The sequence below is a fragment of the Gymnogyps californianus genome, chromosome Z (assembly GCF_018139145.2).
Source record: "Gymnogyps californianus isolate 813 chromosome Z, ASM1813914v2, whole genome shotgun sequence".
NCBI lineage: Eukaryota > Metazoa > Chordata > Aves > Accipitriformes > Cathartidae > Gymnogyps > Gymnogyps californianus.
Window position 1 is genome coordinate 58,843,192 of NC_059500.1, and position 25,663 is coordinate 58,868,854.

General features: G+C 37.8%; 1 protein-coding gene across 3 annotated transcripts in view; it reads right to left on the reverse strand.

The window, feature by feature from the left end:
* AP3B1 (adaptor related protein complex 3 subunit beta 1) overlaps positions 1–25,663 on the reverse strand; it is a 165,735-nt gene that overhangs the window by 84,225 nt on the left and 55,847 nt on the right. For all 3 annotated transcript variants that reach the window (XM_050913722.1, XM_050913721.1, XM_050913720.1), the window contains exons 8-14: positions 17,814–17,975; positions 15,522–15,619; positions 12,838–12,892; positions 12,685–12,756; positions 10,140–10,202; positions 9,075–9,207; positions 1,275–1,384 (exon numbers count right to left, since the gene is read on the reverse strand). In XM_050913722.1, coding sequence (XP_050769679.1) covers positions 1,275–1,384; positions 9,075–9,207; positions 10,140–10,202; positions 12,685–12,756; positions 12,838–12,892; positions 15,522–15,619; positions 17,814–17,975 — 693 coding nt within the window. The remainder of the gene's footprint in view (positions 1–1,274; positions 1,385–9,074; positions 9,208–10,139; positions 10,203–12,684; positions 12,757–12,837; positions 12,893–15,521; positions 15,620–17,813; positions 17,976–25,663) is intronic.

The following is a 25,663-nucleotide window of genomic DNA, read 5'->3' on the forward strand; positions in this document are numbered from 1 at the left end:
ATTAATTGCATAAAATAGCTAAAAAACTCTCAAGTATTAAACAGAATATTTAGGAAAAAACCTATTTTCTCTTGTACAATATGTGGAAATAAGATGACAAACTCATTTGGTGAAGTGTCAGAAGATGTGTATACTAAGATTATACACAATTCATGAGATTGTAGTTATGAATGAAAATATTGCACAAATTTTCTGAAAACACAGGTGATTACTATAAAATAGGTAATACTTATTTGATATGTAATTAGCAGCAATATTTTATAGCCTCTTTTGATTCTGGATATGAGTAATCCAGTAGAATTATATTTTCTTTACATCAGTTACGAAGTTTGATCATCAGCTCTTAGCAGCCAAAGATTTATTTGTTTAATCTGTTCAGTAAGCATGAACTGAGAAGACCACATTTCCTTTTTCCAAACTTTGCCAAATTCAACTATGGAAAATAGAAGATTCACTGATTTAGAAACTATTTACTGCTCCATCATCAATAAATGTGTAATTATATGAAACTGAACAGTCCTATTTATAGCATCTACAGAAAAATAATTATTGACAGATCAAAATCTGTCACCTTTGGGGTATGATGCAATAGGTAGCTAATGGTCTTCAGCCCTACACTATAATTTAGGACAGACCACTAAATGCTTTATCAATAACTGGGACTGTGAGGAGAATTTGGAAAGTAAATATTGACATACCTAAACGTCAATTTAATCTAAGGATAGCTAATAGGCAATAATGTGAATTTTACTGTTAAATGCCACAGAATCTTAAATACCCAGAAGATAAAAATGTGACTTCAAGAAACATTGCAACACACTCACAGCAGCGTATCTGGTACCATGGAAAGGTCAAGTGATTTGAGGTAGGGAAAAAGATTTAGAATAAATTTTTTAAACTCCACCCCAGATCAGTACGACAACAGGCTGAAAATCCTCAAATTAAGTGCTGCTTTGTCCTTACTTTCATTTCAACTTAGCCACTCCACGTTCTAAACCTGCTATTTATCTTGGCCTAATGGTACTAGCAATACTCAACGTTTCCAGGGATCTCTTTCAAAATAGCTTCCCAGATCTAAGGCACAAATGCATGCCATCTGAGAGCTTCTACTTCCTCTTCCTTAAGATCATGAAAAATTATATTTTATGTCAAAAATAAAAAATGATGTTGTATTTCTCTAATATATCTATTTCCATTTATGGCCCAAATTCAAAGGAGATGGTGTGATTTTTATCAGTCAAGAAGGAAAGTAAGACACTAACACAAATACTCACTGTAATGTTATCCAAGAGTTTGGCCATATGTTTAATAATTTCTCCATGGTGTGCTGGCTGGGTTTGCAGCAGTTTCTTAATGACAACAACACTTTCAGCAACTACAATTTCTGTTTAAGACAAAACAAATTATTAATTTTAAAAGCATTTATGCAAAAGAAAAAACGCAAATAATTGATTGTAAAAGATGTTATCAGCTTTCAAAATATGCTTTGCAGAACTGAATTCTATTTACTTGGTAACAAAGATGTAAACCACTCTACTAAGTAATACAAGTTCAGCTTCCAGAATCAAGTTATAAGCAGCAAAAAGAGGATAGAGAAATGTTCTAGATGTACAAATATCAGCCTATTACATACTTTTTTTGAAATTGCCTTTTAGTAAAGCTGCACTTTGTATTTTTGCTTTTCAAATTGAGGAACAGCATGAAAAAACATCTGGTTTTCATTGAAATTATGCATATTCATAAGTAATTTGCTGTCTGCATTAAAAATACAAACACTTGTTTAATTTTCAAAGAAATATACAATGTTAAAACTAACAGCTCATTCATAAACAACAGAAATATCTAAACATTTCCTTCACCCTTTTTCACCTTCTAAACGGTCTCTCTCAGGTCTGTAACCTAATCTCTAGTACATTCAAATGAAGCTTCTAAATAGCAAGCTGTTGTAAGATTTATGCCAAAGTCATGCACTGGAGTGCTTAACTACTGTAACAAGTAACATTCACAGCCTGATCAACTTGTATGAAATGTACAATTTTTGAAGCTGAAAAAAACCCACTGGTGCAGAGGTAAGCTTCTATGCAAGAGTAAACTCATCCTGTAAGGAAAGATGAAGGAAAGTTAAACATAGTCAAAGCTGAAACAAAATCAAAAGACTACTGTAAGAGTCCAACAAATTCTAATTTTCATTTATACTACAAAAAGGGAGTAACTATTTCTCCTGAACTATCAACGTTTAAAACAAAGAAAAAGCTTAACTACCATTCGTTAAACATCACAAAGGTATTCCTACATTTCAAGAGTTAATCTGACACATGGCCCATTCATTCAGCAATCAAGCAAGCTGAAATTTTGAAATAACAGTATGGTGAAAAGATCTCTAAATTTTTTTTTTTTTTCCTAGAAAGCAAGCTTCTTCATGGAGAAAGGCTTTTCAAAAGCTCTGAGAATGCATCACTATGCCATAAGCCTCTGAAATGCTTAAATTCTAGCTTGCAGCTTTTTGTGTCATCCTTTGACATGACATCTAAGTCATTTTTCTAGACTAAATACTTGAAGCAAAGTGTGTTGGGTTTGCGTAGCGGGGAGCGGCTACAGGGGTGGCTCCTGTGAGAAGCTGCTGGAAGCTTCCCTGGCTCCAAGTTGGACCCGCCACTGGCCAAGGTTGAGCCAGTCAGTGATGGTGGTAGCACCTCTGGGATAACGTATTTAAGAAGGGGAAAAAGACTGCTGGAAAAAAACCCTGCATCGGAGAGAGGAGTGGGATGTGAGAGAAACAACTGTGCAGACCCCGAGGTCAGTGAAGAAGGAGAGGGAGGAGGTGCGCCGGAGCAGAGATTCCCCTGAGCCGGTGGTGAGATGGCAGGCTGTCCCCCTGCAGCCCATGGAGGTTAACGGTGGAGCAGAGATTCCCCTGCAGCCCGTGGAGGACCCCACGCCGGAGCAGGTGGCTGGGCCTGGAGAAGGCCGTGACTCTGTGGGAAAGCCCACACTGGGGCAGTTTGTGGAAGACTGCAGCCGTGGAAAGGACTTGCGTTGGAGAGGTTTGTGGAGGGCTGACCCCCGTGGGAGGGACCTCACACTGGAGCAGGGGAAGAGCGTGAAGAGTCCTCTCCCTGACAAGGAAGGAGCAGCAGAAACAATGTGTGATGAACTGACCACAAACCCCATTCCTGTCCCCCTGCGCCGCTGGGCAGGGAGGAAGTAGAGGAATTGGGAGCAAAGCTGAGCATGGGAAGAAGGGAGGGGTGGGGAGAAGGTGTGTTTTTAAGATGTGGTTCTATTTCTCATCATCCTACTCTGATTTGATTGGTAACAAATTAAATTGACTTCCTTTTATTCCCAAGTCAAGTCTGTTTTTTGCCTGTGACCATAATTGGTGAGTGATCCCTCCCTGTCCTGGTCTCAACCCATGAGCTTTTTGTTGTATTTTCTCCTCCCCATCCTGCCCGGGGGAGGAGTGAGTGAGCGGCTGCGTGGTGCTTTGTTGCTGGCTGGGCCTAAACTACGACAGAAGGTTAACATGTCTACTTCAAATATCTCAAGGTCTTGCACAATCCTACAGAACAATTTAATTTAGATTGTGTTTTGCCAGATATTTAAATAAGAAGACAGTTCTCAAAATTTTAAAATTACAATCTGGAATATTTAGAGTGGGGGACATTGTCATGACAACCGTCATCACTGAGTGTTTTGTGATACTACTTAACAAGGAGAATGGTTAAGCAAAATAAAATTGAACCCAAAAAACTGAGTGGACATGAAGTCATTAAAAACACTTGCCGACAACGTAGAACTGATCATGATAAAATGAAGGGCAGTAGATGAAGTGTCATGATAGGAACTACTTTAATGCAATCTGTGGGAGCAAATTTAAAGAACTGAACCAGAATTGTAAGCCAGTAAACTAGTATGGTTCCTTTTACGTGAGTCAAGATACCAAATAAGAAAGTACAAACAAAAGTAAAATGAATTTGTATTAGAATAAGGACTGACATAGTCCAGAAAAACAGAGAGGCTCTTTGAGGCTTGCTTTGTGCACATGAAGAATCCCAAAAATGAGCATGAAATAGAAGACCCACATTTAGGTTCAAAGAAAAAAAAAAAAAAAAGGAGGAGATAAAATTGGCATTCTGAATGAGCAGTAAGAAAATTTTAAAATGTAACTCTGCTGGAATTATCAAAGAAAAAGTGCATACAAGGCAACAATAAATGAATGCAAGAATTTCAAAACAGAGTGTAAATTATATCTATAATATATATCTATATTATATTTACTAAAAAGTAAATCAAATTCTTAAAATAAAGACTAAATATCACAGAAAATCTGATCAGGAATGTCTTTACCAACAAAGGACACTACAAGAGGTATCAGCAACTTCAATTTTCACAAGTGATAGTAAAAATCTTAGTATAACGTTCACTGCTAGTTTTCTTCAAACAATTTTGAAGCAATATGGAAATGACTGCTCTGAGTAGGATAATCTCTGAAGACCCTGGAGCATGACAACTTCTCAAAAACCTAAAATATATTCAGTCGTACAATGGTCCATTTTGCCAAATAATGATGTATATAAAAAATTAACAAGGTAGTGGATAGTAACTTGTGGGGACCGAACTACAGACTTCTTCATAATTGAGAATTTGGCCACATTATAACAGAAACTCAGAAAAAGACCTTAGCAAGGAATGTGTTACCAGAGAACATTCAAAAGCTGCATTCTGAAATACTACATTTGATACTATTGATGTTGAGTCAAATTTTCTTCCACTTACACTAACTGATACTTGCAAAAACTAAAACATGCAACTGAAGACTAATTTATTCACAGTCTACAATTTGTATAATCACTACTTCTAAAAGCAGCAAAACGGCATCAACTGTTTTTGGAAGGAATATACTAATTGAATTTCATAGCAAGGCTGTACAAGTGATTAAGTGCACCCTCAGCAAGTTTGCAGATGACACCAAGCTGAGTGGTACAGTTGCCTGAGGGACAGGATGCCATTCAGAGGGACCTGGACAAGCTTCAGAAGTGGGCCCATGTGAACCTCATGAGGTTCAACAAGGCCAAGTGCAAGGTCCTGCACCTGGGTTGGGGCAACCCTCAGTATCAATACAGACTGGGGGATGAAGGGATTGAGAGCAGCCCTGCAGAGAAGGACTTGGGGGTACTGATGGATGAAAAACTGGACATGAGCCAGCAATGTGCACTCGCAGCCTAGAAAGCCAACCGTATCCTGGGCTGCATCAAAAGAAGTGTGGCCAGCAGGCCAAGGGAGGTGATTCTGCCCCTCTGCTCCACTCTGGTGAGACCCCACCTGGAGTACTGTGTCCAGCTCTGGAGTCCTCAGCACAGGAAAGACATGGACCTGTTGGAGTGGGTCCAGAGGAGGGCCACAAAAAAGATCAGAGGGATGGAACACCTCCCCTATGAGGAAAGGCTGAGAGAGTTGGGGTTGTTCAGCCTGGAGAAGAGAAGACTCTGGGGAGACATTATTGTGGCCTTTCAATACTTAAAGGGTGCTTCTAAGAAAGATGGGAACAGACTTTTTAGTAGGGCCTGTGGCAATAGGACAAGGGGTAATGGTTTTAAACTAAAGGAGGGTAGATTCAGACTAGATATAAGGAAGACTTTTTTTACGATGAGGGTGGTGAAACACTGGAACAGGTTGTCCAGAGAGGTGGTAGACACCCCATCCCTAGAAACATTCAAGGTTAGGTTGGACGGGGCTCTGAGCAACCTGATCTAGTTGAAGATGGCCCTACTCATTGCAGGGGGGTTGGACTAGATGACCTTTAAAGGTACCTTCCAACCCAAACCATTCTATGATTATTTGGGTTATTAGAAGGTTATGCAAACAGTTAAAACTAAAGTTAAAAGGCAATTATTAGAGCTAAGTATCCAGACAAACATTAAGTTTCTGCTTTTCAGAACTGCCTGAAGTCTAAGCTTTTACCTGGTTAATTTTTCCACCCTTGTAACATAAATAACAGAATTCTGAAACCACATTAATACGTATAAACTGAATGCTACAAGGAGTTGGTTTTCTTTTACGTCATTCTAACAGTAATTCCAACAGATGGATAGTAGTTACCTGATGTATTAACAGTTCCAGTGATGTTACAACTTGCCTGTTCAAATTTGTAGATTGGTAGCAAAAAAATTTTTAGCTATACATCCTACAATTGTGTTTACATTCTCTATTATCCATAACCTGCAACTTTCAACAGAAAATGAAAGTCACCCATTTGAGAAAAACTGCAGGATCTCTAGTATATGCAGTACAGACAGACAAAAGAGACTTCCTACAATCCCATCTGTCTCTTACATCTAAAATTACTTTATGTCATAGCGGGGCCAGCGGTCAGTTGAAATTATCAAGGCAATGGCTTAAAGGAAATGTACCAGTCAAATGCCAAATGTCACACCAAAGAGCTAAAATAACTTTTCTTTTTGTACTTCCTTCAGCAGATGAGGAAGGAAAATAATTCTCAGCCCTCAACATGGCTTCCAGAAACAAGGCTCTGGGGAAGCTGAGAACTGCTCTTGAAATTTTCTTTGCGTATTTATGAGTGCTTTGTTTAAAGTCAAATTTCTCCTACTCAGGGAAGCTGGGGGCTATGGTAAAAAAAAAAGAAAAATTGAATCACAGAAGCACATACAGAAACTAGAAAGTTCAATGATGAGACACTCAGAGAGCTCTGTGAAGAGTTACCACAGCTGGACCTGACTGACTCCTGAAGAGAATGTTTTGTGTAATGACACTCCGCCTCTCAGCACCCAAGTTCCAGAATGATTAATGGCACAGCTCCTGTGCCAGATACAGCCAAGATATCTTGGCTGTTGTGTTGTATCTACAGTGAAGGCCTTTCCAGAACAAGAGCATAGAATTAGAAGGCAGTTTTGCCAAAAGCTCGTTCTTCAGGATTCTATTTTGATTTGGTAGAATTAATTTGGTCACCTCTCTTCTGCACTCAAATTCCCCATAATAAGAAAACAGTACAGAGAAAGCAGAGCCAACTCTGCTTTCAGGGACCTCTGAACCTGCTGGACTTACCAGCTTGGGCTTCACGCCATGCAAAGGCAGCAGAACTGTTTCCAGGCTTTGAACAACCATGGAAGAAGTAGCACGGCAAACAGATTGCTTGCCCACTTTAAGACGGAAAGTTGGAGGAAAGCAAGATTAACCAAGACTCTTAAATCTATTCTCCTACATATGCTAAATCTCTTTTTTTCTCCCTTACCATGCCCAAAACTCTTCTTATGTTCAGTAAGCTGCGACTATCGGTAATTTCCTGCCACCTGAGGACAGGTACCATGTAAATTATGCCATTCTATTCATTCCTTGAAAGAAGGAATAAAGACACTGCAGCTATGGTAAAGCAATTTGCCAGCTGCCAGGTTTAAAAGATCCCCAATATATCCTTTGCAGTCTTTCAGAACAGTAAGCACAAGAAGGTAATTTTATTTGCTAGACAACTACTTAGAAACAGTCAAGAAAACTAATCTTGTTGAGACAGACCTTTGTATACATGCACATGCATATATATGTGTGTGTGTATATATAAATATGGAATTACTTTAAAGAAAATACTAAATTGAAAAGCTCTGATAAAAGAAAAAAAGCTTTTTCCTCTTATCTTGGTTCCTTCTTAGCAAAAAGAAAAACAAAGCAAGAAAACAGAAAGAATTATTAAGCAACAAACTCAGTATTCTGAAGTGATAGTTTTATTATTTTATTTAAGACAGAAAAAAAAAGGGGATTTGTACATGCTGAAAGGAGCCTACTGACCTAGAGGACGATTGCTAGTAGAATTAAGCAGAATCAAGAACACGCTTTGAAGCTTGTATTTTTAATATGGTTATTGCTGAATGTAATACAAAAAAGGTGCATTGTGCAGACACGGCCTTGTAACACAATATGGGAAGATATTTTAAACAGTTGATAACCAGAAAAGCATAAAGGGACATAAGGTCTTGAGCACCAGGAAATTAAAGTTACATGTATTAAAACTACCAAGCTATACGCTGAGGTCTCTCAGGAATTTCTGATACAAGGTGAAGTGGGACAGAAGGAGAACTCATAGTTCATAAACCAAATAAGAGAAAGCTCTGAGTATATCAGTGGGTCACAGGATAACTATGTGCTGCCAAAGTGATGTCTCTAATAAAGCCCTTCTTAGGATTACCATGAAAAATATGTGCAGTAGATATGGAGAGGAATTAATGCCACTTTTCAAAGCTTAGAGTAGATCTCACCTCTGTTCTCTGAACAATTCTAATTACTCCAGGCCACCCCAAAATCATGCTTTTCCTCCTTCCTAACATTACTATTTTTAACTACATCTTTCTTAACTCTATTTCCAATATTTAACCATATTCCTGTAGACTGTATGTTATAGAATAATCTTCCGATTCTCTTATTGACTTCTTCTGTGCAATATTCATTGGTAACTGGTAAAAATATACAATATTATCAGGTATTGATTTACAGTGCTGCTATATCCTATTTGACTTTATCTGCTCCTTGTTGTGTTCCTTAGTGACTTGCAACTCTGTTTAACTATATAAAAATAACAGAAGGCTAGATTACAAAATCAAGCTAAATTTGGGGCCGTTTATCCTAAAACTATTTAATGTTTTTTCAGTTAGGCATTGATGCACTAAAAAAAGAGACATTCCAAGCTTTCAGCACCCTCTACAGGCTAACTGTTTTGATGCAACTGAACATATAACAGTATAACTACTGCCATCTATGATAATTCACAACAGCACACTTCAATAATTACGGCATTTTGAGAAAAAAACAGGTAAATATGTAATTGCAGGCCACAGGGAATTAATTTCACTAACAAAAGAGAAAATAAGTACCCAGTGATTATGAGTGCCTTTTGAAGTGCTTCAAACAAGAAGCACCAGAATCACTATTTTTATCCAGTCATGTCAGCTAAATACTTATAAAAGTCAACTCCCATAGACTTTTTAACGTGATCTGCTCTGTGTGGTTCTCATTAAGAAAAGGTTTCATGCCATTAGCTACTCAGAAAACAAACAGAACATGTAGCTTACCATCCCTGTTGGACAGCAAACATACGAGGCCGTTAAGGCATGTGTCAGTCACTTCCGTGATGTTAGTTGCGCATCTGCCTATAGCCTGAATTGTAGCTGCAGCAAACTGTTTATCTTGGCTTTTCACGTAAGTCTAAGGAAACAGGATTTTCATTAGTCAATACTTAAGTCTTGTCAATCAAAGACTTACCATATTATCCTCATAAGACAGACATACTGTATAATAAATTCAATCTAGAAAGCTACATTGCACATTAGAAGTTATACTTTTTTCACCTCATTGTCACTTTTAGAAGACATTTTCTTGTCGGCTTTGGTCATCCATGGCCATGCAAACCTCTGATTTCAAGAAAGCTTGGGGCAGGGGGCAATTACCCAAAAACACCAATTAGTTTGTGTGCAAGGTTGGAAGAGTTGATGAGCTCTCTCTTCAGAGAGGTTTCAGTTCATTTAACCAGGAGCATCTGTGAAACTATGAATAACCTACCTGCCTGAGAACCAGTACCTTTCAGAGAAATCCAGCCAGAGAACTGAAGCAATGAAAATAGATGTCATAAGCAAAGAGAAAGAAAGAAGGACAGATACTGTTTCACAATACAGGCAGAACATCTTGCTGATACATATACACATACTGGATATAATACTATATCATCAAATGACTTACAGAAATGAGGTTTGGCAATAAATGCTAATGGCCAAATATTGCTAAAATTAAGACCCTATTATCTAGTGACTTGCAGAGTCACTGCAACCCTATCTAGAGAAGTTGGTAGAATTTTTTTTAAAGAATTTGGAATGACTGAGTTTCTCATCACCTTTTTTTTTTTTTTTTTTGATAGCTGGAAGGAGAGTGAGAAACAAAACACTGAAACTCCTTTCCACATATGAAAAGCTCCATTATCCATTATGATATTAGACAGTTTCATTTCCATTCCAAGAACATCTTACCCTGGAAAAGACTTTAACTTGAAAAATTTAAGACTGAGAATCTAGATGAAACATCCAATAATGGCAATTGGGCAACAGAGAGCGTTTCATATAAAAAGAATACACTTTCGCACAAACCTGAAATTCTCGAAGCAGAGTTGATATGTTGGCTTCATTTGCTAAATTTGTCAAGATTTCAAGCTACAAGAGAAAAAAAAGAGATATTTTATCAAAAGCTAAAATAAAATATAAACAGTACCACATACACACTATACTTTTATTGTATACAAATAAAAGATAATACTACTAACGATACCACTTAGAATTCAATAGAGTATAGAGTATAGATTTCAGTATAAACTGGTAGCAGCATTGCACTCAGGATGAATATTCTCCTTGCAAGTACATGCAAGGTTTTCAAAGCAGGACTCTAGGGTTCAGTGATGCATTTTCTACAAGCTCTAGCTTTAGTGTTGCATTGCATATCAAATGGGCTTGAAATACTTCCTGCAGCATAGTTACCAATATTATACAACAAGTCTTAGCATGTAAGAACCATGTGACACCGTAAGAAGAAATAACAGAAATCAAAACTGCCGCTGAGGAGAAATAAAGTGTCCATTATATTCATATGAACTGCAATAGAAGACCTTTAAACTCAGGAAAGAAACAGTTGCATCTATGAGACTCCTCAGATCTTAAGCAACATCAACAACATCAGACCCTGAAAGGCCTCTTCTTTGTTCCTGGTGAACAGGAGGATGATATACAACACTTGGCATATATTGTTAAGATGCTATGCTTCCAGGCTGTTTTAACTTTGAAGAAGAAAAAATTCCAGTACAATCTGAACAAGGTAAACTGAAGAAAACGACAACTCTGTCTCTGTAACGGGAAGTCATGCCTCAGAAATCTGTTGGTATTTTTTGAGTTGGATGCACACAGACAAGCATACTTAATTGATACAGTCCACCTGTATTTCAGAAGCAGTTTGATAAGACCTGTCACCAAAGGCTCTTAAAGATATCTATCTAGCATAGCATACAAAGCAAGTGGATAAATGAAAGAGAGGAATAGGCAGGAAAAAAAGATTGGTTTACAGTACAGGAAGGCTATCAATGGAATCCCACAAATATCTCTGTTGGTCTTTTGCTTTTCAACATATTCATGTATGAACTATGAAAATAATGAGAAGACAGGTGACAAAGTTTTCAGCTGATGCTACAGTTTTCAGAGAAATGAAGACAAAGGCTGACTAAGAAAAGCTGCATAAAAACTTAAAATATTAGGTGACTGGTTGATAAAATGGCAAAAAAAAATTCAACACAGATAAATGTAAAGTAATGTTCATAATTGTGGAAAAACATTAACTTTACAGAAAATGATAGGCTCTGAGCTAATTAGTACTAATTATAACTGAGAATTTGTGGTTACAATAGATAACTCCATGAAAATATAAGCTCAATGGTAAGCAGTGATCAAAAAAGCAAACTTGATGTTGGGAAAGAAAGAGAGAACAAACCAGACATCTAAACAGTGCAGCAGATAAATTCCAGGGCATTCCTACATCTGAAATACTGCTATAGGTCTCATCCTCCTATCTTAAAGCAGATAGGATGGAACTATGCCGGTAGGGAGTAGAGAAAAGCACAAGATTTTCAGCCACCAAGAAAGAACTGAGACAATGAAAGGAAAAACCACAATTTCTACTTCTCCACCTCTTCACCAGTGTATTATCAATTAATATGGGAATTTAAATACATCAACTTTCAATTATTTCAGGAGTTACTTTTCCTGGATAACACTAAGTCTTACTAGCATTCCCGACAGTTTTCATAATCATTAAATATGGGGACGATCTTTTTCCCTCCAGCTGCCTCAAATTTACTTAGATTTAATGTTGGACTAATAAAAATACGATGGGTTGGGCACAACCATCTTGGACTGCACCACTCTGCACATGTAATGAGGGTGCAACATGGATGTAAAATGAAAATAAGGAAAAAATAATGTTTCTTTAAGAAACCTGTACTTTCCACTCCTAAACACAAGTGCCTATGACAAGCTAAAGCAAAACAAGAGAAAAGGCACATAGTAGTAGACAATTTTTTAGCTATTGTTTTGTCAAGGATTTCACGTCCGTTAAAGACTAAGAATAGAGAAAACAAGAAGACAGGCATTGAGATGTGGCCTTGAGGAAAGCCTAAAGTACTTCTCATGTCGAATGCTGACTTCAAAAGCAATTTGGGACTCTAACACTGTCCCACTTTGTTCAGGGAAACAGATTTAAACTCTTTTTAAGCTAACAGTATCAAAAACTCCTTGATTTCATTTCTCTTCATTTGAGAAGATTCTTCCTCCCATGGAAACAGTTGAACTCTAAATGTCTGAATGGCTGGTTAGATAAAAATAATAATGCTCTGTATCACTGAAAGGTAAGAAAAGCTATAGTGGAAAACATAGCCCATCTGCCATCTACAACGTGCTAACGAGAACTTTCGGATAGCCTGACAAGCCTGAAGGACACTTCTGGACTTAACTAAAAGCCACAACTCTACACTTCTTAGTGAAAAAAAGGAACAACACAGAATGAAGTCTGTTATATCAGTGCAAGAAAACTTTACCTTCCTGTTGCAAACAGATTTGTTCAGCAGTATATAGACAAATTCGCTTTTAAACTCACCTTCAGTGTTTTGATCATTGTTGGATCAGTTGATCTAACATAGAAACTCTTCAGATAAGGTTCAAACATGCCCTGAAAACAGCAGAACATACTTAAGTAGCTCACCTGTGTTTCATATAAAATGTGATTTAGAAAATTCTAAATAGGGTATACCTTTCTCTGAATTGACATAGTGGCACTATTTTGCAGAACAATATACTGCACCTCCCTGGAATTCGAAAAGAAAGCCAAGAGTTATTCTGCAAAATTACAGATACATAGAACAATGCAACATGGCAAAGAAAGTCCCATTCTATTTGAATCCAAAGCTAGTTATACATTTGACTTGGCACAAACATAGAAGGAAAAAGCTTATTGCCAACTGCTACAAGTTCATCATCTGCTTCATAGGAAGATGCATGATGAAACCAGGCTCTTGTTTTTAAAAACTTCAATATGCAAAAAAATCACTGACACCAGCGCAATAGTGCAATGCTTCTTGTAGGCCTTGGGCCTTTGTTTAAACCAAAAATTCCTCTGAAACATCACCATTCTGGCATCTCCAAAAATCACTCACAAAAACCTTACATTTTATCCACCATCTTGAAACTTGAATATTTCAGGATGACACAGCTGAGAACAAAAACACATGGGCTTTATCTGTAGTGTGGAAATGACTGCATTAGTTACAAGAACAGCTAAGTCTCCCACAACTAGCAAGAATTGCTATGACTTTTTGGTCTTTAAAAAACTTCCTAATAATTCTCAAAAGGGCCAGGGTCTCCTGTGACTTAAGAGTATACACTTGCAGGCATACGCATCTATCAAAAAGCAGCCCTTTAACATAATAAGACTTTGTCAAGATACAGACAACAGGATTATGTAATATTCTAAACACAAAAACATTAAACATGTTTGGAGGATATTCTCATCATTGACGTATTAGTTTAAAAGCCTCAGCAGGAGTGAGCAAAAAGAAATCTGGGTACTAGTCTAAAGCTTTTAAACTACAGAGTTTCTGCCACCAATAGCTTAAAAACTAAGTAATAATTTACACGCAATTTTTCTGAATCATGCGTGCTCAAATTCTTTCATGATGCAAATCACATCCTAATAGAGGAATCATCACATCCATTATCTCCTCTTATTCAAAACTGTCTAATAGCCCTGTGGTAATTACAGCTGTTGCTTACAAAGAAAAGTAATAATAGAGAAGTACTTAATATCTTTTAAACCTATTTTTATGTAATTCTTACATAGGTACATGGAAATAGTCAGCTGCACATGATGAACCAGGACTGGAAATTGCTATGAAATGCTCTTCCAGGCACTCTCACCCTAACTAGATTATAGCGTATTTGACATTAATTTAAAGGCCATAGGAACATAACTTCAAGGGCAAACAGCAAAAGCTTATTTCAAAGTGGCTCGAACAGCAAAAGTGTTTCACACAGACTGGTAACACAGAACAGAAAAGCCATTCAACATAGGAAAATCAGAAGACTAGCGCCATATTAGGCACTAGTTGAGGTACAGGAAAGATGTGACTACTCTTTTGACGAAATTTGAGTGTAAATGAGCAATAAACAACATGCAAAAATAATCCTTTCAACCTGTGAGTATGAGTTTAGTTCTATACATTACCTGTACATATGCCAAACTGCTTTAGCCATTTTACTTATCTTTGTATAAAGAGAATGGGAAGCATACTGTACTATAAAACCAAACATAAAAATAACAGTGATTCATTTTTATCTGAAATAAAAGCGTGAATACTCTACCAAGTCCAATTTTACTTCTTTACTAACTTTTAAATGATAGAGACATTAGCCATGGGTAGGCTGTAGAAGTTTACAGAGAAAGAGCTCTATGGTGACTGGGCTTGCAAAGTTAAAGCCTATCTAAGATGGGTAATCTTGTCAGACACAACAAAAGTGATGTTTTTCTAAAAGCTTTTTGTCTGTTTCATGTGACCAACTTTAAAAAATAAATCATTTTCACAGCGAAGTTCTAACCAAAAATACCATGTTTAGTTAGAAAGTTTTTCTGAAAATATCTTAATATTGTGTCTCTTATCACGCCTTCAAGCCTTTTCATACAGATACATGGAAGTTCAAAATCTAAAAACTGAGGGCAAAAAAACCCCAAACACTTGTATGCAGCAAATATTGGCATAATACGCCAAAACTACCAAACAAAGAAAAAAAGAGTATTATCAATCTTATGAAACGTGTGGCCAGTGAGACCCTTCATAGGAAAGTAGACAAGGTCACATTGAAGATGATAAAGTCAAAATTAGATGTCCTGAATGAAATATAAACTTGTCCTTTAAAAAAAGTCCAAGGATTAAGGAAACAGAGGGGATTCAGCAGCAGCAAGTGGTATTTTAACAAATACGTTTCTTAGTTTCTCTGTCAACAAGAAGTCTTCAACATAAAGTGCGGGAAAAGAAAATACACATCTGAAGACTTATTTAGTGCCTAGCAAGACAGTAAGGAACTCCAATATATTTAAATTTCCAACAACTTCCAATAATTAAAAAAATCAAGAACCTAAGCAAACTAGTTAGTACTGCCTCTATTTGTATGCTAACTAGGCAGCCATGATTCTTCTCAGAATGAAAGTCATAATCAAGAATGAAACACTATACTGAATGATCACTGGATGTGATACTAAAAATGATGGAATTACTTTTAATGATCCTCATTTGTTGAGTAAAAATTAATATTACAGGCAACTTTAAAAATGAAACTCTAATAGTGCAATAGTCATATTCTTATAACTACGGCTAAACAAGTATGTACAAAAAACTCTCAAAAAAAGTAGACATAGCAATGTAAAGTACGGACTTGACCTACCTATTACTATGGAGTAAACGCACCAATGACTTAGAAACAATACTAGCTTCGGATTTTGGTGCCAAATGCCAGTAAAGCTGTGCAACTGCCATTACCACCTAAAAGAAGAACATTCAGAACAGCATGTTAACTTCAAATCGTCATATATATCGATCACATTTGCTTCAGACCTGCAGAACTACCAACTCACTCTTCTTCAGAAAGCAAAGTGCATACCCACGTTCTTCAAAATCAACAAAGCAGACTGGGGGAAAAACATCAGAAGATATTTTTATTTCTAAAATCTAAGCTAATTAAGTAGCTCCCATTCCTCCCAGTATTTATTGTATACTATAATATATAGAAAGACAGAGAAAGAGGGACAAAGAGAGAAAAAATGCAGGTAATTCAAATTGTAAACATACTGATATCATCCTTAATAAGTCAGTACTGCTAACATCAGCTGTGCAAATTAATGAGGAAATACTGTTTAAAACTTCTGTAAATTTTGTGCTTTTATTTTTATTAAATACTGGTTCAATATTACCTATTATTTCGTTTCCACTTAAAATCTTGTGTTCCATTATTCTACTATGCAATTTATAAAATGACAGCTGCCTTTACTGGCAACTTCTAAAGTCTTAAATCCAACAGAAAGTAAAAACTACAGGGTTTTATACCAACATCCTGGCTAGCAAAAAGCAGAAGATTGAGATATAAGCAACTTAAAACCCATACTTTTTTTCTTTTCAAGTTTTCTCATAAGTAAAAGACAAATGATGAACTTTATGCTAATGAGTAAGTCATGTCACAGCCTTCCCTACAATACTGTCGTGGTCAGCTTTCAGTTCAAAACGAAACAAAACATAGAAAGAAGACTCCAAGTAAAGCCATCATTATGACACTTGACTTGGTATCTTAAATCTTGGTACCAATGAAACAAAAATTATTATTAAACAATAAAAAGTGATTAAAAACATCTGAAAAGAGGAAATAACTGGAAGATTTTTAGCAATATACTACAGAGATCTTTTATTACTGACAAAAATCTAAGGTCAAAGAGAAAGCTATTAATTTAATTGCTGGTAAATTCTGTGAATGGTACAAAAATTGGTGTAATAGCAATTCAAAGAAGCATGATTTCACTTGACAAACTGCACTTAAACATCTCAGTTAACTTTAATATCACAAAGTTAAAGATCATAAATGTAAGAATCAATACCATATTGAACAGATATAAAGAAAACGATTTATGGCATGTGGAAGATAAGCAACTGAACCTGTTCTCAGTGCAGTTGATAGCAAACATATCTAACATATTTGTTCTTTGCGTGAGATGAGGAAATATTGTATAGACATTAAACAGTGATTTTAGCAAAAGGCTGTGCTCTAACAGAATTATTATTGTAAAACTGTATTCAATTTGTTTCCAAAGTCTGCTGGCAGACTGTAAGTGGTTTTGAAAAGAGTTAGACATTAGTCAGAATCTAGAAATATGTTCCAGGGGAGAAACAAAAAGCTGATCTGTTTAGCTTATCAAGAACAGGTTGGGGGGTGACTTAATCATGGTGCAGTAATTGTTTTTGCAATGATATGAGTATTCATTATCAACTGGAAGTCTTTTCCCAAAGACATCTAGTCTTGATTAACATGACAAACTGAGGTTAGAAATAAAGTTCTGTGATCTGAGTAATGTCACAATGATTCACCATCAGCATGGCTCTTTCCAGTTCTAACAATCTACCTGCATCTTAAAATCTCATGGAAATACTGCAGAGCGTACTATACTCATGGTGTCATATCTATCCTGGAACCCTGCCAAGGCACCGGCACTAAGAATTTGGCCTGGATTGACCAAGAATTTAGGCATATAATTATCTACTTTTAAAATGTGAGACTTAAAGGAAAGCACAACTTAATGAATCAATAACAACTATGATTTCCTTTGTGAATCTGTACCACCAAAACTGACAGTTTGTGCTATCCTAGTTGCTGAGAACTTAAGCATTGAAAGCTAGCTATGGTATAGTCATCACATGCTATAGAAGTTGGATTCAAATGTTCTTGTATTTTCTCTAATATTTTGTTTGTCCTTAATATCTGGAGCATATATCACATTCAGTTCGGATGTTTTACTTAGAAGCTAAGTTAATTTCAAAAAAAAAAGAACCACCGTACTTCTCCTATAAGTTACTAGAGAGTATTATCACCACTTTTAAAGAGGTGTAGATTTTCCTTTTCAAACTTTTAAATTTTCTAGAAGCATAGATATTTAGTAATTTAACATTTTAATCAAAAAGGAATTTGTCATACAGCAGCATTTCGGCTTTGAAGCAAGGGCTTTGTATTTCGTAACAGCAGCCTGTGATCTGGGTCCATAGTATAGGTGTTTTTCACTTTCTGATCCTTTTCTTTCTGTTCTTCATCAGATTCATAGAAATTATTTTCACTGTATTCTTCTACCACCTCATCATCCTACCAAAAGACAAAATGACAAAAACATACACAGAATATTTGAATCAACTGGTTTTCTTCATTAAGTAACATACAACACCACAATTTCATGCAAGATTTACACACTTCAAAAATAGTTATCGTCTCTTCTGCCCCAGTTTGCTCAAAGCAGTAAATGTACCAACACGAAAAACAGCTTAACAATATATGCAAAATTTCCTTAAAAGTAAGATGAACTGCTAAATGAAACACCTTCATCAATAGTCTATAAAATAGATTAGGTATGAATATCGGTCTTTTTTGGACTTAAAGCCTATGAGCCAAAATTGACATTTCTGAAAACGGTCAGTTGTTTAAAATGCCCTTTTTTTGAAAACTTAATGCAAATCATGTGCATTCTTCCCTCTCTAGCAATATATAAATTATCTGTAAAAATAGCAAAACTCAAAAGAAGGGACAGTTTTTTCTTAAGAAGTTAGATGGGAAAAAGGTTATCTATCCTGGGCCTGGCCTTCTCTGATGAAGTACAAATCCTTGAGCTGTTTAAATAAAGTTATAAATTATCAGCATAATGTCATTTAAAAAACCAACACAACACACTGAAAGAATTCATTAAAGTTTGAGATACTAGTAAATCAGGTCTTTCTTTTACTCCAGAAGGCTACATAAAAGACTATAAAGGAATATATCTGATTATGTAAACATGACAAATTAAAACAAATCTTAAGATATCTGATGTGGATCAAAAAATGGATAAAGAATAGCTTTAAAGTGTTTCATTATGCTTATATTTAATTAGCATTAAAAAGTCCACAAACTTAAAGAAAAATAAGATGGAAACCATCAGGATTAGATCAAAACAGAATGTCAGATCCCTGAAGCTGTGGTCTGGCTTATCAATATTGACAATACTCCACATTACAAAACTTTTTTTTTAAAAATAAGCTACTGACTTCTGCAACTTGTTATATCGAAGTGTGTATCCTTGCTCTCCTAAATTCTTCCATCTCACTTTGTCACCAGAACGCGCAACTATGACAAAGAGCATTACTGTGGCTAGCTGGAACTATCATGTTACAAGAGGCTGGCTGGTACTGAACACCAACCATACCAATAGCTCTCCCTGTCTTTCTCTCAAGTCTCTGTCCAACTATTTTAAGGAATATCCAACTCTACGTAATGGTTTTAAGAGGATTATTTAAGTTGTACACCCAATTGCTGATTTTTTAAAAGTCATAATTACTTCTGAGACAAATGTATCTTTTTAATTCTAGCTGGCAGCAGCAAAGCGATCAGAAGTGAATGGAAGAACAGCCAGAAATAAAAATAAAGACTTATTTAACAGGTCTTCAGAAAACTAGGAAAGGGTAACTTCAAACCTCTGTTGCATGCCTTGGTCAAAACTCATGTGTAGTGAAAGAGCCCAGAAAAGTGTCTTCAGTACAGGCAGGGGGGCGGGGGGAGGGAGGGAAGAAGTGACAATAAATCAAAGTTGTCATTTTATTCTGTTTTTTATTACAACTTGAAAGGACACTGAAAATAAAACTTCCCTTCACATTTCTTCTCATTTTTATTACTTGATGCCAACAGTGCTCTCAGTGTTTTACAGAATCCCTAGCAAGCTCTTAGATTTCTTCTGCAACAGCAACAGAAGTTATTTAGTTTGTTTATTTCTCTGTCTATACATCTCTGTGGCAGTCACCCTTCTAAAGTAAAAACTCAGGATGCTAAATCAAGAGTACTGGTAACTGAATTCCTCCCCTTGTCTACAGGACTGGCAACTTGAAATCAAAATTCCTGATCCCAGTGCATCTCAACCCTGCATTGAAGAAGCTTCCCCTAACAGAAGGAGGATAATTCAATCTTCATTGATTCAGTCTTCAGTATCCCTGCCTTGACTGCTAACAGGCACGCACATCAGTACTATTGAACTCAACAGGAATACAGAGTTGGAAATTGTATTTAACTCATTAATCACTGTTGTAAAGAAATAGCTTGAGCTCTCACATTTCTGACTTTTTTTTAAAGAACTGTTGGTTAGAAACATACTTGGAGCAGAGTTCCAAATAATTATAAAGCAACTTATATCTCTTAACAAAACTTTTAAAATTTAAATCTCATTAGAGTCTTTATATTGAATCACTTTCTTCATACCCCCACAGCAGAAGTATTAACGTGGTCTCTTCTCATAGTCATGTATTTTACTGCAGTCTTAGAATACGCCTCTTCTCTCAAATCTGTTGAGATCTGGTATGAAATAATTATGTTCCAGACAAAGGATGATGACGACACACAGAGAAATAAGTTTAATGAACTGAAATTCATGAAAATCAAGTTGAAGTCCAAATTAGTCAGAATTTGTAGTCACAAGGACCTTACTAAGACAAAGAGAATATGTAATACTGCAAGATTTGCACATTACCATGGAAAGGAAAGCAAAGTATTATGTAAAAGAGCCAGGAAACTGAAAGACAAAAACCTGCAGGCTTCTTGGTGTGCAAGAATTGTTGTTTCAAATTCTATTAATCATCCCAGACATGGAGAGCAGTTACCAGGAAATGTGAAAACATTCAATCAATCACAACCCCTTCCAGCCTCAACCTGAACTGCTGACTATACTCACTGCCAAAAAGAGACAACTGTACATTTAGAATCATGGAATCATTTAGGTTGGAAAAGATCCTTAAGATCATCGAGTCCAACTGTTTACCTAACACTGCCAAGTCCACCACTAAACCATGTCCCTAAGCACCACATCTACAAGTCCTTTAAATACCTCCAGGGATGGTGACTCAACCACTTTCCTGGGCAGCCTGTTCCAATGCTTGATAAACCTTTCAGTGAAGAAATTTTTCCTAATACCCAATCTAAACCTCCCCTGGTGCAACTTGAGGCCGTTTCCTCTTGTCCTATCATTTGACACCCACCTCATTACAACCTCCTTTCAGGTAGTTGTAGAGAGCGGTAAGGTCTCCCCTCAGCCTTCTTTTCCCCAGGCTAAACAACCCCAGTTCCCTCAGCCGATCCTCATAAGACTTGTTCTCTAGACTCTTCACCAGCTTCCTTGCCCTTCTTTGGACGCGCTTCAGCACCTCAATGCCTTTCTTGTAGTGAGGGGCACAAAACTGAACACAGTATTCAAGGTGTGGCCTCACCAATGCTGAGTACAAAGGGACGATCACTTCCCTAGTCCTGCTGGCCACACCATTTCTGATACAAGCCAGGATGCTGTTGGCCTTCTTGGCTACCTGGGCACACTGCTGGCTCATATTCAGCCAGCTGTTGACCAACACCCCCAGGTCCTTTTCTGCTGGGCAGCTTTCCAGCCACAGTTCCCCAAGCCTGTAACGTTGCATGGGGTTGTTGTCACCCAAGTGCAGGACCCAGCACTTGGCCTTGTTGAATCTCATACAATTGGCCTCGGCCCATCAATCCAGCCTGTCCAGATCCCTCTGTAGAGCCTTCCTACCCTCAGGCAGATCAACACTCCCACCCAACTTGGTGTCATCTGCAAACTTACTGAGGGTGCACTCGATCTCCTCATCCAGATCATTGATAAAGACATTAAACAAAACTGGCCCCAATACTGAGCCCTGGGGAACATCACTTGTGACCGGTCACCAACTGGATTTAACTCCATTCACCACAACTCTTCGGGCCCAGCCATCCAGCCAGTTTTTTACCCAGCGAAGAGTACGCCCATCCAAGCCATGAGCAGCCAGTTTCTCCAGGAGAATGCTGTGGGAAACGGTGTCAAAGGCTTTACCAAAGTCCAGGTAAACACCATCCACAGCCTTTCCCTCATCCACTACGCGGGCCACCTTGTCACAGAGGGAGATCAGGTTAGTCAAGCAGGACCTGTCTTTCATAAACCCATGCTGACTGCGCCCGGTCACCTGGTTGTCCTGTACATGCCGTGTGATGACACTCAAGATGATCTGCTCCATAACCTTCTCTGGCACTGAGGTCAGACTGACAGGCATGTAGTCCCCCAGATCCTCCTTCTGGCCCTTCTTGTAGATGGGCACCACACAGGACTGCTGATAAATGATGGAAAGTGGCTTGTTGAGCACTTCCGCCAGCTTCCTCAGTACCCTTGGGTGGATCTCACCCAGCCTCATAGACTTGTGTGTGTCTAAGTGGTGTAGCAGGTCGCTAACCATTTCCCCTTGGATTACGGGGGCTTCACTCTGCTTCCTGTCTCTGTCTTCCAGCTCAGGGGGCTGGGTACCCTGAGAATAATTGGTCTTACCATTAAAGACTAAGGCAAAGAAGGCATTAAGTACCTCAGCCTTTTCCTCATCCTTTGTCACTACATTTCCCCCCACATCCAATAAAGGATGGAGATTCTCCTTAGCCCTCCTTTTGTTGTTAATGTATTTAGAGAAACATTTTTTATTGTCTTTTACCGCAGTAGACAAATTAAGTTCTAGTTGGGCTTTGGCCCTTCTAATTTCCTCCCTGCATAACCTCATGACATCCTTGTAGTCCTCTTGAGTTGCCCGCCCCTTCTTCCAAAGGTCATAAACTCTCTGTCTTTTTTTCCTGAGTTCCAGCCAAAGCTCTCTATTCAGCCAGGCTGGTCGTCTTCCCCGCCAGCTTGTCTTTCAGCACATGGGGACGGCCTGCTCCTGTGCCTTTAAGATTTCCTTCTTGAAGAATGTCCATCCTTCCTAGATTCCTTTGCCCTTCAGGACTGTGTCCCAAGGGACTCTGTCAACCAGGCTCCTAAACAGGCTAAAGTCTGCCCTCCAGAAGTCCAAGGTAGCAGTTCTGCTAATCCCCCTCCTTACTTCTCCGAGAATCGAAAACTCTATCATTTCATGCTTGCTGTGCCCAAGATGGCATCCAACCATCACATCACCCACAAGTCCTTCTCTGTAAACAACAGGTCCAGCAGGGCGCCTTCCCTAGTTGGCTCCCTCACCAACTGTGTCAGGAAGCTATCTTCCACACACTCCGGGAACCTCCTGGACTGTCTCCTCTTTTCTATATTGTATTTCCAGGAGACCTGTTAAGTTGAAGTCCCCCATGGGAACAAGGGCTAGCGATTGTGAGACTTCTCCCAGCTGCTTATAGAATATTTCATCTACCTCTTCAATATTTCATCTGTCTCTTCAGACTTTTTAATCAGTCTGCATTTACCTGAGTAACCAGGTCTGTTCTGGCATGCACCAAGTCACTTTTATGATTTCTGCTATCACAGACAAGCCTTATTTCTCGATAGCACGGAGTACCAGTATTCTGTTAAGTAGTTTGGGGCCTAGGCAGAAAACCTGAAACCGAACCCTTCAAGCTGACTGAGGCACAATAAATTATGGCCAAGAATTCAGACCATCAAGCCAAAACTTCATCTTGACCTAGCTGAATTGTTGCTCCGTCCCCAGATAAACTTTGCAGTGCAAGTATTGAAGCTTGTACAAAAGGAAGAGACTGGGGACAACTATTAATTCTCTGAAGTGGCACAAAGCTAGCTTCAAGGTGGCAAGCAGAACCGAAGCCTCTTGGTATGGTAACAAAGGGGGAAAGCCTTGTGCAGAGATCTAAGCAAGAGCCCCCACACTCAGCAACAGTGCTAGTGGTGTCCAGGATAAGAAAAACAACCAGAACAGCATGCCCCTTATACTAGATCTACATCTTGGACTCAAACCAGGAAAGAAAGTATGAAAGGGGTATAACGGAGAAAGCAGCACTGCTAACACTCTAGTATTTTTACTGCCAGCACAGGACTGAAAATGAGACTCTTGCCTTTGGGAGATGAAAGTCTTCCTGTTTTAACTATTAATGGTGAATCAACAAATGCCAGCTTCCACAGATAATTTCCTGCACACTTGTTCTCCAGTCCTCAGCATCTATACTGCACCTACACTAAGCTGTGGGAGATGCTTCTTCACACGTCCTTGAAGAAATGCCAGATATTGGTGGCACTCAAATTTTACTTTCCCAGATTTTTAATTAGAGCTCAAACTGATGATAACTAGTACATATTAGCAGTCTATCAGAAAAAGACCCCAATACTCTGATCCTTTTTGACAGAGGAGGGATAGCATGAGAGTTCAGGGAGTAGATTCAAATGTTCCCACGCTTTCTCTTGTCCTTTCAATCAATTTAGATGCAGTTTCACAGTTGATTTAAGACTAATCATGCCATTAAAAGTTTGTTGTTATTTTGTTTGTTTGTTTTTTAAAAGCATGTTTTATTTTCACTAGAATCAGTAAAATGATCTGGCTCACTTTGTGGTCATAGGATCACTAGAACTGCTGAATTTTCAAAAGCAGTAGGTGGTAAAGGTAGAAGGAGGCATTCCGTTTCAGTGGCAGTCTTCAGTTAAACTGCATTAAGTACACTTAACAGTTTGTAATAGCACATGATTTAATTGTGCAGTTAATAGCTTTTCCAAATTGCAAAATCACTAAAAAGTTCAGAACCCTGGGAGAATGAAGTGGTTAAAAACTGAGAGACACCACTAGCATGCCAGGCTAGGAATTGCAAATGGACTCTGTGCATTCCCCATCTTCTGTGATTTATTCAATCCAGTAGAGAAGTGCGTATTTTAGTGTGAAAGAACATGCGTAATTCTTTTTTACGTTATTCCAGACATATAGTATAAGGACATCTTCATAAAGTATTAACAGCTTAAATGAAGAAACTGCCAGAAAACAAGTTCCATTAGCCCGTTTTCAAAGTCACTAAGTAAATGAGCTAACATTTAACTGAGATCTTGCTTGAAATTACATTTAATATGGCATTAAAGTTGAGAATGTGCCTTCCATTTAGGGTAAAGCACATTATGTGAATGCTACAATTACCTCCAAACAGAGCTTCACACATCCACAAACTCAGAGTTGAAGTAGAACTTCACTGAAATCCAAAGCATGAACATATACTATTTGCCCACTCTACCAGCCTTAACTCCATCTTCTATTCAAAAGTAATTCAAATATCTGTCTTCCTAGGTTAGGTGATTTTAAAGCTACAGACTTCAGTTTCTCTCCTCAGATTCATACGGAAATACACTCACAGCTTTGATTCCTGCAGCAGAATCTTTGGCAGATAAGATTTTAGCTATCTTCCGGAGCCCTTTCTAATATTTCTAAGAACAGCTTATCCAAAACTCTTTTGAGAGCAAAGTTTTGAAGGTAAGAACACTTTTGGGACTATTCACTAGTCGGTGAATCTGACTGCAATACCAAAACCACCTTAGCCAACCAAGATCAGCAGTCCCCTTGCTGTATCACGAACAGTATCCCTGGAAAAGGAAAATGGCAGAAAATGTATAGAACAGCTTCCTACTTAAAGAATTAATGATGTATCCAAGATAGATCTGAGATTTTGATGTTGTGTGTGAAGATGCCTAGTTAAACCCTTCCACATGCTTCACAGATGGGTTTCAGAACACTAGAAGAGACCTATTTTTGGTCTATCAGAGCAAACCAAAAATCTTTCTCAGGACTGCTCAAAAAGCCAAGGAGATCAGCTGTAACAAGTTTCTGACAGATGAGCAGACCTCAACCAATCACACTTGTTAATAACCACATGCTGGCAGAAGCATCCATCCTCTCCACAACAGGAAGTCCTTGAATAAGATACAGGTATGTCAGTATAGGTAAAGCTTGACATGAAGAATTGCTAGTGGTCTGAAAAAAGGCACAATCTCACATGGTAAAAATATTTGAGAAATGAAAGTGTAACCAACATAATCTGCAGCC